Source organism: Phoxinus phoxinus (assembly GCF_949152265.1).
Source record: "Phoxinus phoxinus genome assembly, chromosome: 9".
NCBI classification, from domain to species: domain Eukaryota; kingdom Metazoa; phylum Chordata; class Actinopteri; order Cypriniformes; family Leuciscidae; genus Phoxinus; species Phoxinus phoxinus.
Window position 1 is genome coordinate 5,280,454 of NC_136884.1, and position 14,655 is coordinate 5,295,108.

General features: G+C 42.7%; 1 protein-coding gene across 2 annotated transcripts; it reads right to left on the reverse strand.

Moving 5' to 3' along the window:
* Positions 1-485: 485 nt before the first annotated feature.
* On the reverse strand, positions 486-9,610 carry LOC307003822 (uncharacterized protein). 2 transcript variants are annotated; one of them, XM_079622641.1, is made up of 2 exons: positions 9,331-9,610; positions 486-6,288 (listed from the first exon to the last, which is right to left on the reverse strand). In XM_079622641.1, exon 2 carries the CDS (start codon positions 6,226-6,228, stop codon positions 1,150-1,152), a length of 5,079 nt encoding a protein of 1,692 aa, XP_079478767.1. In that variant the 5' UTR covers positions 6,229-6,288; positions 9,331-9,610; the 3' UTR covers positions 486-1,149. The 2 variants fall into 2 exon arrangements, with proteins under 2 accessions (XP_079478767.1, XP_079478768.1); XM_079622642.1 differs by lacking the exon at positions 9,331-9,610 and adding an exon at positions 8,657-8,764.
* Between the last annotated feature and the right edge of the window lie 5,045 nt (positions 9,611-14,655).

The following is a 14,655-nucleotide window of genomic DNA, read 5'->3' on the forward strand; positions in this document are numbered from 1 at the left end:
CAATTTCTTTTTATTGGAATCCCAATATTTCTTTGGGGGGAAACTCTAAATAAGAATAAAGTAGAAAAAATAAAGTAAAAAAGTATATATATATTCATACATCGTGTGTTAGCGTTGAACTCAGCTGAATTATTGAGCAATAAATACTCGTGTCCTGCAACGAGCTAAAATAGTCTTCCACCAGGGGGCGCACATGAGCTCAGATGGTCGCAATCACGTGACTGTTTTTACTTATTTATTTGGCGTTTTAATTGGAGACATTTGTGAACAAAATTGTCTCGTGTTCATGCAAAAGTGTTTCCTGTGTAACTGTTATTTCTTAGAACTATTTTTTTTTCTATGACTGCCTTACAATGAGTTGTTTCTTCATTGTCTTTATTATTATATAGAGCTGTTTGAAACTATCCTTACATTTTGAATACTTTTGGAGTGGGGGTGCATACTTGCTTGTGTGTCCCGTTCTTATCAGCCTAGACAGCATACTGACACAGATACTGAAACACAGATAAGTTTATTGGAGCTGCAAAATAATTTCTAACATTTTGTACACACGTATACGGCATTATGCATGCATTATATCATTATTCTATACCAATCTGACTGTGTTGTAAATATAATAAAAAAAACACTAAATTAAATATTATATAGATCATAATTGTACAAAAAAAGTTATAAAGGAATGAGTAATGTGAACTATATGTTCTAAGACTGAGTTTCTGTAATAACAAAATAAATAACAAGCTCTAAACAAATGAAGAGAACATGTAATTTCAACAGATTTATTAAGTGACACAACTGCCTTTCCAGTAAACTGGCATGTATTTCCAAATACAAATGTCATATTTAACACTGTAACAACATCAAGAAGTACTTAAAACAATTATAAACAAATATTCTTATAAAATAACAGATTGCAGTCATTTTTCAGTCACATACAGTATATTACAAACAATGGTGCTCTAGAAAAATAAAGTTTTGCTTTCAATAACAATAAGAAAAAACATCCATCGCTGTCATCAACAGAAAACTGTCACATATTTCAGCCACAGCTGTGTGTAAACATATTTCAGTAAACATAATACAAGCAATAATCAAGCATCTAGGTTACTGCTTAGTGATTGTGTTTGCTTTTGTTGAAAACCTGGTTTTCTAAAGTGATTTGTGACTTTGTGACTGACTACTGGACAGGAGCGAGGCTCTGTGAGTCAAATGGCTTTTTAATGCTGTCATGTTAATGCAATCCTGAGTTTTCTGTGTTTTCTTCTTCTGAGGTGATCTGAGAGAAAAGGTCTTTGTTTTATGTACAAAGGTGCTGCTCCACTGGTTGTGAACTTTTTGTTTAGCAGAAAGCACATCGGTGTACTCTTTGCATTTATCAGACACTGTTAAGGTAGCGGGGGCTGAGAAACGCCGCCCGGGAATCTTGAGCTGTTTTTCTCTGTTGGATCCATACAAGTCAAATCTCACCTTCTCCGTTGTTTTAGTTGTATTCACTGCCAGAATACATTTGGACTTTTGGTGTGGTGTGTCATTTGAATGACCGGGCGCTTTCTCTATAACTTTCTGTAGGTTTTCTCTATGGTGAGGGGAGGTTCTGTCAGGACAATCTTGTCTTTCTTGCCTGTGTTGTTTTAATTTTTTCACCTTGCTGCAGTCCTGACTCCCACCACTAGGGCGTTTTTTTGTAAAAATTAGACAAATTGTAGACTTCTTTTGTGGCACGTTCTTTTTAATCACAATATCTGGAGCGAAAAGCACAGGAATATCGGAATCCATCTTAGCGCTACCAGATTTTTTTGAAGGCGGTCTTTTGCATCGGTGCTTGGCTAATCTGTTTTTCTCCGTTTTATCATTTTTCTCCTGTTCAGCTGGCCTCTGAATTTCAGGCACTTTCTGTGTCGCTGATTTTACCATACTGTCACTTTTTTGTCCTTCATCTGCAACACAATCCTCTGGAGAAGCAACATTTTGCATTTGCGTTTCAAGAGATGAAGAACTACAATTTTGTCTCAGTTTTGATTTTACCATACTTTTTCTTTTTCGTCCGGTCAGTCTTTCATCATCAATGCGTTCCTCTGTTGACTCATTGACTTGCAGTGCAAGAAATGGTGAATTGCGATATTGTCCCAGTTCTGAATTGACCATACTATCACTGTTTTGTCCAGACAGTCCTTCATCTACAATGCATTTTTTTGTTGAAGTAACAGTTAGCTCCATGACCTTTAGATCAAGAAATGGTGGACTATGGGTTTGTCCTGGTACTGATTTAACCACGCCATCACATTTGTGTCCTGTCGGTCTTTCATTTTCAATACTTTCCTTTAGTGTAGCCTTGACTTTCAAATCAAGATATGGTGAAAAACAATTTTCTCCCAGTTCTGAATTGACCATACTGTCACTTTTTTGTCCGGTCAGTCCTTCATCTACAATGCATTTTTGTGTTGAAGTAACAGTTAGCTCCTTGACTTTTAGATCAAGAAATGGTGCACTACGGGTTAGTCCCAGTTCTGAGTTTACCATAGTGTCTCTTTTTTGTCCTGTCAGTCCTTCATTCACAACGTATGTTTCTGGTAAAGCAATCTTTAGCTCCTTGTCTTTCCGTTGAACAGTTGGCGACTTTATCATATGGTCACTTCTTTGTCCTGTCAGCCTTTCATCCACAATGCATTCTTTTGTTGAAGCAACATTTAGCTCCTTGACTTCCAGTTTAACACATGGCGGACTACAATGACCTTGTTTGTCTGATTTAGCCGGGGAGCTCAGTACATCAGCCTCATTTGTCAAAGGAGAGCATGGCTGGTCTTCTAGCTCCAGCAATGGCGCCTGTTCCCAACACCGGAGGCAGAAAAGATCACCATCACTGTTCAGCACATTAGTGGAATTGGATATCGCCATTTTGGTACCACAAAGAGAGCAAATATCTGCTTCGTTGTATTCATGGATAGGCTGACTGGGTGCATCAAAGCACGCTACAAGATCCGGGCAGTCAAATTTTGATGTAGTAGTTTTGATGCCGCATACAGGTTCATCTTCCAACTGATGGAAAAATGTTTTAGCATCCTCAGATGATAGCACTGTGATTTCCATTAACAAGGAGTCCTCCCTTGAATTTTCATCATCAGAAACATCTTCCACCACACATGTGTCTGGGGAGTTGCTACGAGTGTCCTTATTGGCTGGATGTTCATCATCAGAGATGTCTTCCAGATTCCAGATGTCTGAGGAGATGGGAAGAACCTTCATATTTCCAGTGTTTTCATCATCTGAAATATCTTCTACCACCCAGATGTCTGAGGAGTTATTAAGAGCCTTCTTATTGCCTGGATTTTCATCGTCTGAAATATCTTCTATCAGCCACGTATCCTTGGAATTACAAAGAGTCTCGGTAGAAAAAGACTCCTCAGAGTTTTTTACACCATCTGCAACATTGTCTTCAGGGCTCAGAGGAAGTGAATTTGCCACAGACACATTGTGATGTGTTTGCTCATAATGATCTCGTCTGAATACTTCTATTTCATCGCTGCAGGCTTTACGTTTCTCTGGAGATCTTTCTGCTAATGGAAAGTTATCTGAAGGTTTTGTGTTAAAATTGTTGTCCTCTTGCTTCTTGAATGTCTCTTTCTCATTTGAGACGCTGCTCAGAAATGTCTCTTTCTCATTTGAGACGCTGCTCAGAAATGTCTCTTTCTCATTTGAGACGCTGCTCAGAAATGTAATTCTAGACAGCCCTGCATATGAATGGTCATTGTTTTCTGTGGCTATTTCCTCCCGGTCATTTCCTGACTGGGGTGTGAAAAGAGCTGTTGGACTGCATGTGTCTGGCTGTACACTTTTTTCATCGGAAGAAACCTTGGGCACATCTTTGAGGGAATTCACACCTAAATTGGCTACAGTGACAACAGTGGTATCAGAAAATAACTGTGAGGTTGTCTTGATCACAGTTATGTCATCCAGCAGTGGTTCTGAAAGCACCTTTTCAATATCAGCTGGCTGTCCATCAACATTTAACCAAGAAGACCTATACTCCTCGGACAATGAATACATCTCATCGTTGAGAACGTCGCAATGAGCTAGCTTTTTTAGGTTTTCAGTTTCAATGCTTTCAAATACCACAGACTCATAATCCCTTACGACGTCTACAGGAGAGTGCTGTTCTACCTGCTTTTTAAATGACTTCAATGTCTCCACAAGACAGGCTATATTCCCATTCCAATAGAGGTTAAAGATCGTACTAATTAAGCACTCAGATTTCTCTGGATGTTCGGTTGATAATTCTGTCATCTCTAAAGACTTCACTAAGTCCATTAGTTTCTTTAGCGTGTACTTAACCACTGGCACACTGGACAAGTCCAAAGAAGTATCACTTGAATCACAGTCACCTTGCTGAACATTATTTTGACATTCAACTGGGCTAGTAGAGCATATATCAGAGTCTGCAATGTTGCTTGTAGTCTCAATTTCAAGGCTTTTGTCCTCCTGTTGGGCAGTTGGTGAGGGGGATTCAGACAACTTGTCATCTGCATTTTTTTGTGCATCAGACTCTCCAGAAACTGAATAAACGGAATCAATCTTTAACGGTGGACTGTCAGCTTTTTCTGGGCTGGTATCAGGCATCTGTGCAGTGTTTGAGGTCTGCTGGGAAATGGGTGGAACGATGGCTATTGCCTTGTGAACTTGCTGTGAGACTTTCTTTAGTGCAAACACCGCTTCAAGACAGTCCGCTGGGTCCGTACTGTACTGTATGTTGTGTTGACTCATTCCTTTAGGTATGTCCTTAATGCTACCTGTCTGATGGATACCAGGTCGGACAGATTGCACTCCAAAATCACTTCTGTCTTTGGAAACACTTGTTTCTTTGTTCCAATAGTCTCTCTGAACCAAACCATAATTCATTCTCTTACTTGGGGGTTCAACTGTACACTGTACATTAGGTTCAGAAAAATGTGAATGACGATCAGCCTCTTTGGTTGCACAAACCTCCGACTGTTCTGAATAAGTGTTATGATGTGCATTTCTTTCATCTGATTGCTGCTTACCAGCTTGTTTATTGTCATTTGAAGTCAGTAAATTATATATTAGTGAATTACCAAATCTAGATTGGTTCTGAGGCTGGACTTTATTGGTCGATGTCATTTGAGAGGTCTCATTAACGTTATATGTCCCACGGTTCGGGCCCTGAGACTGTTGCTCAGTGCTTTGATTATTTTTTAAATGGGTTGCCGGTACATCTGGACCTGCATTTGACCTTAGTTCTGGCTGGTTATAGGTAACAGGACTTTGGTTTAAGTTATTGGAAGGCAATGAAATCTTGCTCTGGGCTCCAGAAGGTGGTGTCGTAGAGTTGCATGAGGTATAACTGGCCACCTGTTGGCTCTGAGCTCTATTGTTGGAAATTATCTGGGAAACTCCATTGTTATGGGCCCAAGAAGAGGATTGTGGATGGTGTTCTTGTGTCTGGTGGTGCATTTTATGTTTTTTGCCTGAGTGATGTCTAGAGAACTGCTGTTGTTGATGTTGATGATGATGATGATGATGATGAGGAGCCGTTATAGGAGGTTGAAGTTGTTGCTGATTGTTCATGGAACAAGAGCTGCCATTGTTGTACATGTGGAATCTCCAACTCTTGTTGTTTCCCACAGAGCTGCCATGGTCTGACTGTTGAGACTGATACATGTGAGCTTGATTGCGGCCTGTGTTTCCGTAGTTCTGTGGGGAGGAAACATTTGATTGTGTGTCAAATTGGGCATGATACCCATTTGTGTTTGGGTTTTCAGATGGGTATTGCTGCTGTGTGTTGGAGGCTACACGCATGTATTGGGGATGGCCCTGGTTTGTCTGTGTATTATATCCATGCAAGTTTGATCGAAAAGATTGGCAATGATTTGAAGCTTCTTGTTGTCCATTGGAATATCTTGTCTGTGATGTGGTATAATGTTGAGTGTTGAACTGTGCCTGGCACATATTGGGTTGTTCATTCCTGACATCTTGGTACTTAGGCGGGAATTGTTCTTGGTAATGATGTGGAGGTCGTTCTTGGTAATGAAGTTGAGTTCGATCTTGGTGCTGTGGTGTAGGTCGTTCATGGGACTGAGGTGGAGGTTGTTCTTGGTACTGTGGTGGAGGTCGTTCTTGGTACTGAGGTGGAGGACGTTCTTGGTACTGTGGTGGAGGTCGTTCATGGGACTGTGGTGGGGGACGTTGATTTGAACTCCATGTGTATCCCTGCATGGTAAAGGTTCCTCAATGGCTGCTGCTTTTGCTCGTATGCTGAGTTACTCAACAAGTGTTCTAAACAAAGAAAAATATGTTAATAAAAGCAAATATTGAAAATTGGGTCACATTAGAAAATCAAAGGAATAACACTTAAGGAGATATGGAAAAGGGGGAGGTGTTTTTTAGAAACCTGTTTGATAAGTCATTAGGTGTGTTCAACTTGAAGCGGCGCTGCGCAGACCGATCAGTGTATGACATTGAAGTGACCACAAGCGCGATTAGAGAGCAGACGGCTCTGTATACTTTAGATTTACGTTCGCTGTACCTTGATGCTGATATTTCAGATTATATAATGATGAACACAGGAACTTGTGGAACATCTTATAACACAGGAACATCTTATTAATGTAAATAATCTTACATTATTTAAAATATGATTGATTCGATGATAAATAAAACTAAATACTGGACTGGGGCAAATGTCCATTGTCCGTTTATGTGTAAACTGCTTGTTATTTACTGTTATTGTGAAGCGTCCTTGAGCTTGAGAAAGGCGCTATATAAATTAAACTTATTATTATTATTATTAAATAATAAAATAAATAAAAATATCTCATCAATGCTGCTGCAAGCAGTTTTTTTATGTCATGCCTAAAATGTCCCTGCAACCTTACAGATATCACTAACAAATAAATGTCCTTTGACAGTCCTTGGGTCAAACATTTAAAACCGGGCTAAGTTGTAATGCATAGATGTTGCGACCAACCCCTGTTCCTCAAACACTGGCAGCTGTTGTTCATGGTAATAGGATGCCCATATTCCTGTTCCCTTTGACCTGTGACTAGTCATGACCTCAATTGCTGTGTAACTATAGTTCAGCATTCTTTTAAGTGTAATATTAGGCTTCTATATTTGTGTGGAAGTTCACAGAAGAACAGATTCAAGCTGTTGTCTGCATGTGTTCAATACGTCATTCCATTTTATATACAGAGCCTACAAACATCCTCAGCTGCATTTTAGGATTTATTGTAAGACAGCTTTTACATTTATTCCTCTATTTGAATGTTACTAGTACTTTTTCTTTTAAAAAGGAATTAAATATGAAATATTGATGAGCATTTTTCACTATTAACTTTTCATTAGATACTAGTACTCTTTCCAATAGCGTGACTGGAACTACTCAATTTGTCGCTAATAGTTAGTTACCTAATACTTAGACTGACAAATAACTTTCCCATTGTAACTGGTAAACTGCAATTTTTTGCAGTAGAGACTAACTGAATATATAGTATTACTACTGAGATAAGTATTAGAAACTAATGAATAAGTAACACCAATATTTTTAGGGGCATGAAGGCAGTGGCGGTATTGGATATCAGTAAGGTATGTGTGCATGTACCGGTATATATTTAACACATACCATACTGATATAGTAGTAGTACATGTAAAGTAGTGGCCAAAAATGATGTCCAGTCTAGAAAAATTGACATTCACCTGTTTTTTTAAAATGTTATTAAAAATGTGTTAAAGATTTATTTTTTAACCATATTACGTAGTTCTACTGTATATCACACTCCATAACCACACCACAGTATTGATATGTGGTCATGAATTCAGGAGCAGTCTCTTAATTCTGCTAATTTTTCTCCCAAACCATACCACAAACATACTGGATTGTTATTAGTTTGATACTTGGAAATAGGCTACAGTCTTTTTTGATCTGCACCTGGATGCATTTGCAGGTTTTGTTTCAAGTAACTCAGGTAGCGCTCTTTGCTATCTCTAGTCTATAGGGATACATATTTTAGTTAAATTTAGAGTATAGCCTACAATATGACCATGTGTTATTGTTTTATCTTAAAATGACTTAGATACTCGAGATTTAACAAAACTATATATTTTCTAAATTGCCTAAATGTCAAAATTAGTACAATAATAACATCATAAAATATATCTTTATAGAAAAATCTTAATCATTTAAAATGTTCTTGCTTAATAATGAGTAATTTTTTCCCCTTACATAAATTAACCATGGTTTTATCATAGTACAAATATAGTAACCACGTTTTTTTTGGTGGATAAATTAAGCCTACCATTTGTATAATCAGAGTTTTACAACAAATTCAACAATTTACAACAAATTAATGATTTAACTAGTTACCATGGTTTATGGTTTATTTGTGGTAATGCTGTTAATTTGTTGTCTGTGTTGTTGTCTGCCCCAGCTAGCACTAAACCTATTATATGTGTCTGCTAAATTACTACTGCAACTTTACAATAGATAATGATGTCCTTAAGCATACAGTATTTTGAGTGATGATAGTAATATTACTATTATTGTATTATTGATGGGGTGCTATTGTTAACTCTGCTAGCAGTTTAATGCTTAACTAAGTAAACAAAGACAAAACTAGCCTATTTTACAATTACAGATGAAACTGACCTGCACTTGAGACCTGAACAGGCCAGTAGTTTTGCTTCTCTGCTTCACCTGGGCGCTTTCACTCCCTTCTCAATCTCAAGCATACTGTATATGATCTCAAGTCTCTCGCGCTTTGATCGAAAGCGCGGAGCGCGCGCTCGAGGCGAAACGGGTTGCCAGTCAAGACTAACCGATTCATGATGAGATATTATTCGGAAATTCGGCGAATTCGGAAATAATCACTTTAGTACATTCGGCAGGCAATAATAATAACAGTATACAATTTCAAGTAATTTGTAATAAGTAACGTTACAGATTTGCCCGTAATCTGCGCAACTCTGTTTATCAGTAAAATAACGGGCTCGTGCGTCGTGCGACGGACACCGCTGCTCAACTAATTTGAAGAAACTCTCTATAAGATAAGATAACTTAGTGATTAAAAGCTGGGTTAATAGTGAGTGACATCAAATATTTATACTAGTTAGTTCAAATGAATAGGCTACACGTTTAACGACTAACTTAGTGTTTGTGGGTAATGCATATAGGACGATGCAAAGAAGATAAAAAAAGATAACAAGAAAACAAACTAGGCGTTTTTACTATACTTTCTAAGCAATATCTGCAAAGATAGAACATCCATTAGGCACATCCATTTAAGTTTTAACTTTCCTAATCTTTCGGTACTCACAGTTTACAGTGCATCTCCGACATCGACTCCGTATCCACTTTGGGTCTCCAAACTTATCCTGTTCAAAACAAAGATTTAATCCGCATGAAAATCCCGGACGCTCTTGGTTTTAACGCGTAGCATTAGCTAAACTTGCAGAACGCCGTCTATCGCACATCCAATCGTCGTGGAAGTTGAGATGAGCGCGGCTGGATCTCAGTTCGCGTTGTGAGGAGAGCGCGACCCAAGCACATGTTGTGCAGAATCTGCAGAATGTGCAAATGTCAGTGCATGATGACAAAAGAAGGGGCCGTCTTAAGACATCCTCCGCCCACCACTTATCACCTATGAAAAAAGCATATGTAAATTTCCACATGTAACAAAGTAATTTGTTTCTTGTTCTTTTAAATTGTTATCTTCTTTCAACATTGTTAAACAGCACTATGTAGCCTAAACATGCACTCAGGAGCTTATCGATCAATCATTGACATTCACTATTTCCATGCATATTTTACTAATAACTGATGCAGAACCATGTTTAAATATTGTGTTTCTGCCTCAATAATAAATAGTCTAATCGCTCATCTAAAGAATGCATCATGCATATTTTAATAACAACGTTTTCAGAAATCTTGAGATAAAAAAATAAAAAAAGTATTGTCCTCTCATGTCCTGTAACTGTTTTCTGCTTCAAACATGTCCTATTAGCATAATAGCATTTTAATTCCATTTTTTTTTTCAATGAAGCATAACCTACTAATACCCATTTGAAATAGGTTTTGTTAGCATGCACACATTTTATAGCCTAGGCCTACATGTAGCCAGGCCAAAGGAAAATAAACCCTGGGGGTGTGAAAACCACAACATCCTGCAGATGTGCGACAAGCGTGTTTATTACTGACGTAATCACGGCCCAGAAACATCAACTGAACTGACAACCACCACCTGTGACTACAACATCCAAACAAAAACGCCTTGCAAAAGAGCAACAGCAAAATGCATAACTAAGGATGCCAATATCAAGTCAATTTGCAAACAACGTCCCTCACAAGTCTGCTCACACGGTTTAGCATATAATGCTGCTTTCTCTTCAGCCTTGAGCACCAATAGAGCTAAATTTAATTTCCTGAGGAGCCCTCGTGATGCATGTCCTCTGGCCTATTACTGCATTATAGCTACTTACTGTTGTTTGTGCGGCTGCTTTTGGTGGAAAATCTTCTATCAAGTCAAGAAGTTCCACCAAATATCATTGTTCCAGTCAACAAAGACGAGATGCCAGTTGTACTACATCTAACAATCTCTCAATGCAGCTTTCTCTTTTATATGGTTACTTCCTGTAAGCCTGTCACGGTGCGGGTTGTTCCTTGTTGTTGTCTGTCATGTGATTCCTTGTTTGCCATGTGTCTTGTTAATTGTCTGATCATTGTTCCCAGGTGTTTCTGATTAGCCACGCCCCCTTGTTAGTCTTGTTTGCCTGTGTATTTATAGCCCTTGTGTTTCACTTGTTACCTTGTCAGTTGTTGTACATGTATGGTTGCTGCTAGTTTGGTCCTGCTCGTGGTTTTGTTTCTTTGTCGCTCGTGTTCCTTATTGTTTTGTTCTATGTGTGATTTCATTAAAACCCTGCGGATAGATCCTTGCCTTTGCCTGCTTTCTCCAGCACATAACAGAACAACTGACCACTATGGATCTAGCAGGTACTATCCGGAACCCACTGAGCAAACTTTGTTCAATTTATCAATTAGATCGCAGCATTGAAAATTATGTGGAAGAGTTCCTTTTTTATAGTCACCTCATTCCTGGTGATGATGCTATGCTAAAGGACTGTTTCTGGAGTGGACTAGAACAGGATATTAGCTTCAATTTACCAGAGGAAGAGCCTAGCTGGACCCTGGCACAGTATATTGACTTTGTTCTGCAGTTTTGTGGATCCCCCTTCACTGTAGGGGAGGTGGAGAAGGATGTTGTCAGTCTTGCCGAGCCAGAGCCAGAGCTTTGCGTCAGCCCTGCCGAGCCTACGCTCCGTGTCAGCCCAGCCGATCCAGAGACTGTTCACTTAATTTCTGCCAATCCAGAGACTGTTCACGTCACTTTTGCCAATCCAGAGACTGTTCACGTCACTTCTGCCGATCCAGAGTCTCCGGAGAAGATTGCCGCCGCCCCACTGTCTGTTCCTGTTCCTGGGTCGGAGTCTTCAGACAAGATGGCCGCCGCCGAGCCAGTGTCTGCGCACAAGATGGCCGCCGCCGAGCCAGTGTCTGCTGTTCCTGAGTCGGAGCCAGTGTCTGCTGTTCCTGAGTCGGAGCCAGTGTCTGCTGTTCCTGAGTCGGAGCCAGTGTCTGCTGTTCCTGAGTCGGAGCCAGTGTCTGCTGTTCCTGAGTCGGAGCCAGTGTCTGCTGTTCCTGAGTCGGAGCCGGTGTCTGCTGTTCCTGAGTCGGAGCCGGTGTCTGCTGTTCCTGAGTCGGAGCCAGTGTCTGCTGTTCCGATTTCGGTGGTCCGGAGACGGAGGAGGAGAAGGAGAGGAGCCTCTTCATCGGGTCGTCTGGTGGGTTCTAGCCCAGAGACCAGCCCGGAGGTAACTGCCATCCTTGCCGCGCCGCCCGAGCTGCTCGCCCTGCCGGCCCCGCCCGAGCTGCTCGCCCTGCCGGCCCCGCCCGAGCTGCTCGCCCTGCCGGCCCCGCCCGAGCTGCTCGCCTTGCCGGGACCGTCCCAGTTACTCGCCCTGGTTCCTGAGCCGGTGTCTGAGCCGCTGTCTGTTGCTGTTCCTGAGCCGGTGGTGTCTGTTGCTGTTCCTGAGCCGGTGGTGTCTGTTGCAGTTTCTGAGCCGGTGGTGTCTGTTGCAGTTTCTGAGCCGGTGGTGTCTGTTGCAGTTTCTGAGCCGGTGGTGTCTGTCGCAGTCCCTGAGCCGGTGGTGTCTGTCGCAGTCCCTGAGCCGGTGGTGTCTGTCGCTGTTCCTGAGCCGGTGGTGTCTGTCGCTGTTCCTGAGCCGGTGGTGTCTGTCGCTGTTCCTGAGCCGGTGGTGTCTGTCGCTGTTCCTGAGCCGGTGGTGTCTGTCGCTGTTCCTGAGCCGGTGGTGTCTGTCGCTGTTCCTGAGCCGGTGGTGTCTGTCGCTGTTCCTGAGCCGGTGGTGTCTGTCGCTGTTCCTGAGCCGGTGGTGTCTGTCGCTGTTCCTGAGCCGGTGGTGTCGGTTGCTGTTCCTGAGCCGGTGGTGTCTGTCGCTGTTCCTGAGCCGGTGGTGTCTGTCGCTGTTCCTGAGCCGGTGGTGTCTGTCGCTGTTCCTGAGCCGGTGGTGTCTGTCGCTGTTCCTGAGCCGGTGTCTGTCGCTGTGCCGCGTTCTGTTCCTGTACCGTGGTCACCCGAGTGGTCGTCTCCGCCCTGGCCGCCAGATGGACTGTCGTCTCCGCCCTGGCCGCCAGATGGACTGTCGTCTCCGCCCTGGCCGCCAGATGGACTGTCGTCTCCGCCCTGGCCGCCAGATGGACTGTCGTCTCCGCCCTGGCCGCCAGATGGACTGTCTTCACCGCCGTGGCCGCCCGAGGGGTCTTCACCGCCGTGGCCGCCCGAGGGGTCTTCACCGCCGTGGCCGCCCGAGGGGTCTTCACCGCCGTGGCCGCCCGAGGGGTCTTCACCGCCGTGGCCGCCCGAGGGGTCTTCACCGCCGTGGCCGCCCGAGGGGTCTTCACCGCCGTGGCCGCCCGAGGGGTCTTCACCGCCGTGGCCGCCCGAGGGGTCTTCACCGCCGTGGCCGCCCGAGGGGTCTTCACCGCCGTGGCCGCCCGAGGGGTCTTCACCGCCGTGGCCGCCCGAGGGGTCTTCACCGCCGTGGCCGCCCGAGGGGTCTTCACCGCCGTGGCCGCCCGAGGGGTCTTCACCGCCGTGGCCGCCCGAGGGGTCTTCACCGCCGTGGCCGCCCGAGGGGTCTTCACCGCCGTGGCCGCCCGAGGGGTCTTCACCGCCGTGGCCGCCCGAGGGGTCTTCACCGCCGTGGCCGCCCGAGGGGTCTTCACCGCCGTGGCCGCCCGAGGGGTCTTCACCGCCGTGGTCACGTCCTGCTCCGCCCTGGTCGCCTGTACAGCCTCAATCTCCAGGCCCTCTTCCGCTCCACGGGCCTGGCCCTCCATCCCTCCCCCGAGTCCGCCTCCGCTTCACCGCCCACCTGAACTTTCATGTTTTGTTTTAGTTGTCTTTGTTTTTTTCCCCTTATGGGCTTCAGGAGCCGCCCATAGGGGAGGGGCTATGTCACGGTGCGGGTTGTTCCTTGTTGTTGTCTGTCATGTGATTCCTTGTTTGCCATGTGTCTTGTTAATTGTCTGATCATTGTTCCCAGGTGTTTCTGATTAGCCACGCCCCCTTGTTAGTCTTGTTTGCCTGTGTATTTATAGCCCTTGTGTTTCACTTGTTACCTTGTCAGTTGTTGTACATGTATGGTTGCTGCTAGTTTGGTCCTGCTCGTGGTTTTGTTTCTTTGTCGCTCGTGTTCCTTATTGTTTTGTTCTATGTGTGATTTCATTAAAACCCTGCGGATAGATCCTTGCCTTTGCCTGCTTTCTCCAGCACATAACAAAGCCCACCCCTATTCCTTTTCCTGCAGTTATTTATTAACTTTCTGGGCCTCTTTTTAATGGTGGCGCACTGCCAACAAATCTATTTTAAAAAACATATGTCAATAGAGCATGCAACATTTAAACCATACCCTAGGTCGGGAGACTAATACTGTCAACTAAGCATATACAACTTTTAAATCAAGACAAATCTTGAAACTTTAAACCATGTATGATTGATTAGTAAGTCATATAGTAACGTATCTTTTTTTTGATCAAAATAATTTAATCAAATAAAACCTTTTGTAAAACGGGATTCAACATGATTTCAACATTAAGTCAGTTTAATATAATTGAAGTTGAAATGTCATGCACAATTACCGGTAAGTAAAAATGTATAGGAGCATCTGAAATTCATAAAAAAAATTAAATGGGTGGAAATATTTTATTCCTTAAAATAAAACTATACTGTCGCCCCAGCAGAAGTTCCTGAAGGATGATGTCATTTAGGAACTGGCTTTTTGGAGAAAAGTGGTTCAAGTTATATTGAGGACATTGAACATACTTCTCAACTCTGAGATGTTCTGTGATGTGGATGCACGGAGATCCAGTCAGATGAAGAAATGCAGATAGAAATCAATTTTATTTCTTACTGTAATAGCAGATGGAAAAACTAAAAATGAATTAAATATTTTGGAATATTCAGAATTGAATAAGGAAAATAAACGTTTAAAAATCACTTCCGAGCAGGCGCGTCGTTAGACATGGGCATCCGGGGCTTCTTTGTATAGCCCCGGATCTCAAAAAATTTA

What these genes read in the sequence shown, in the direction of transcription:
- LOC307003822 (XM_079622641.1), bottom strand. Translation starts at nt 6,228, where the DNA reads ATGCAGGGATACACATGGAGTTCAAATCAACGTCCCCCACCACAGTCC.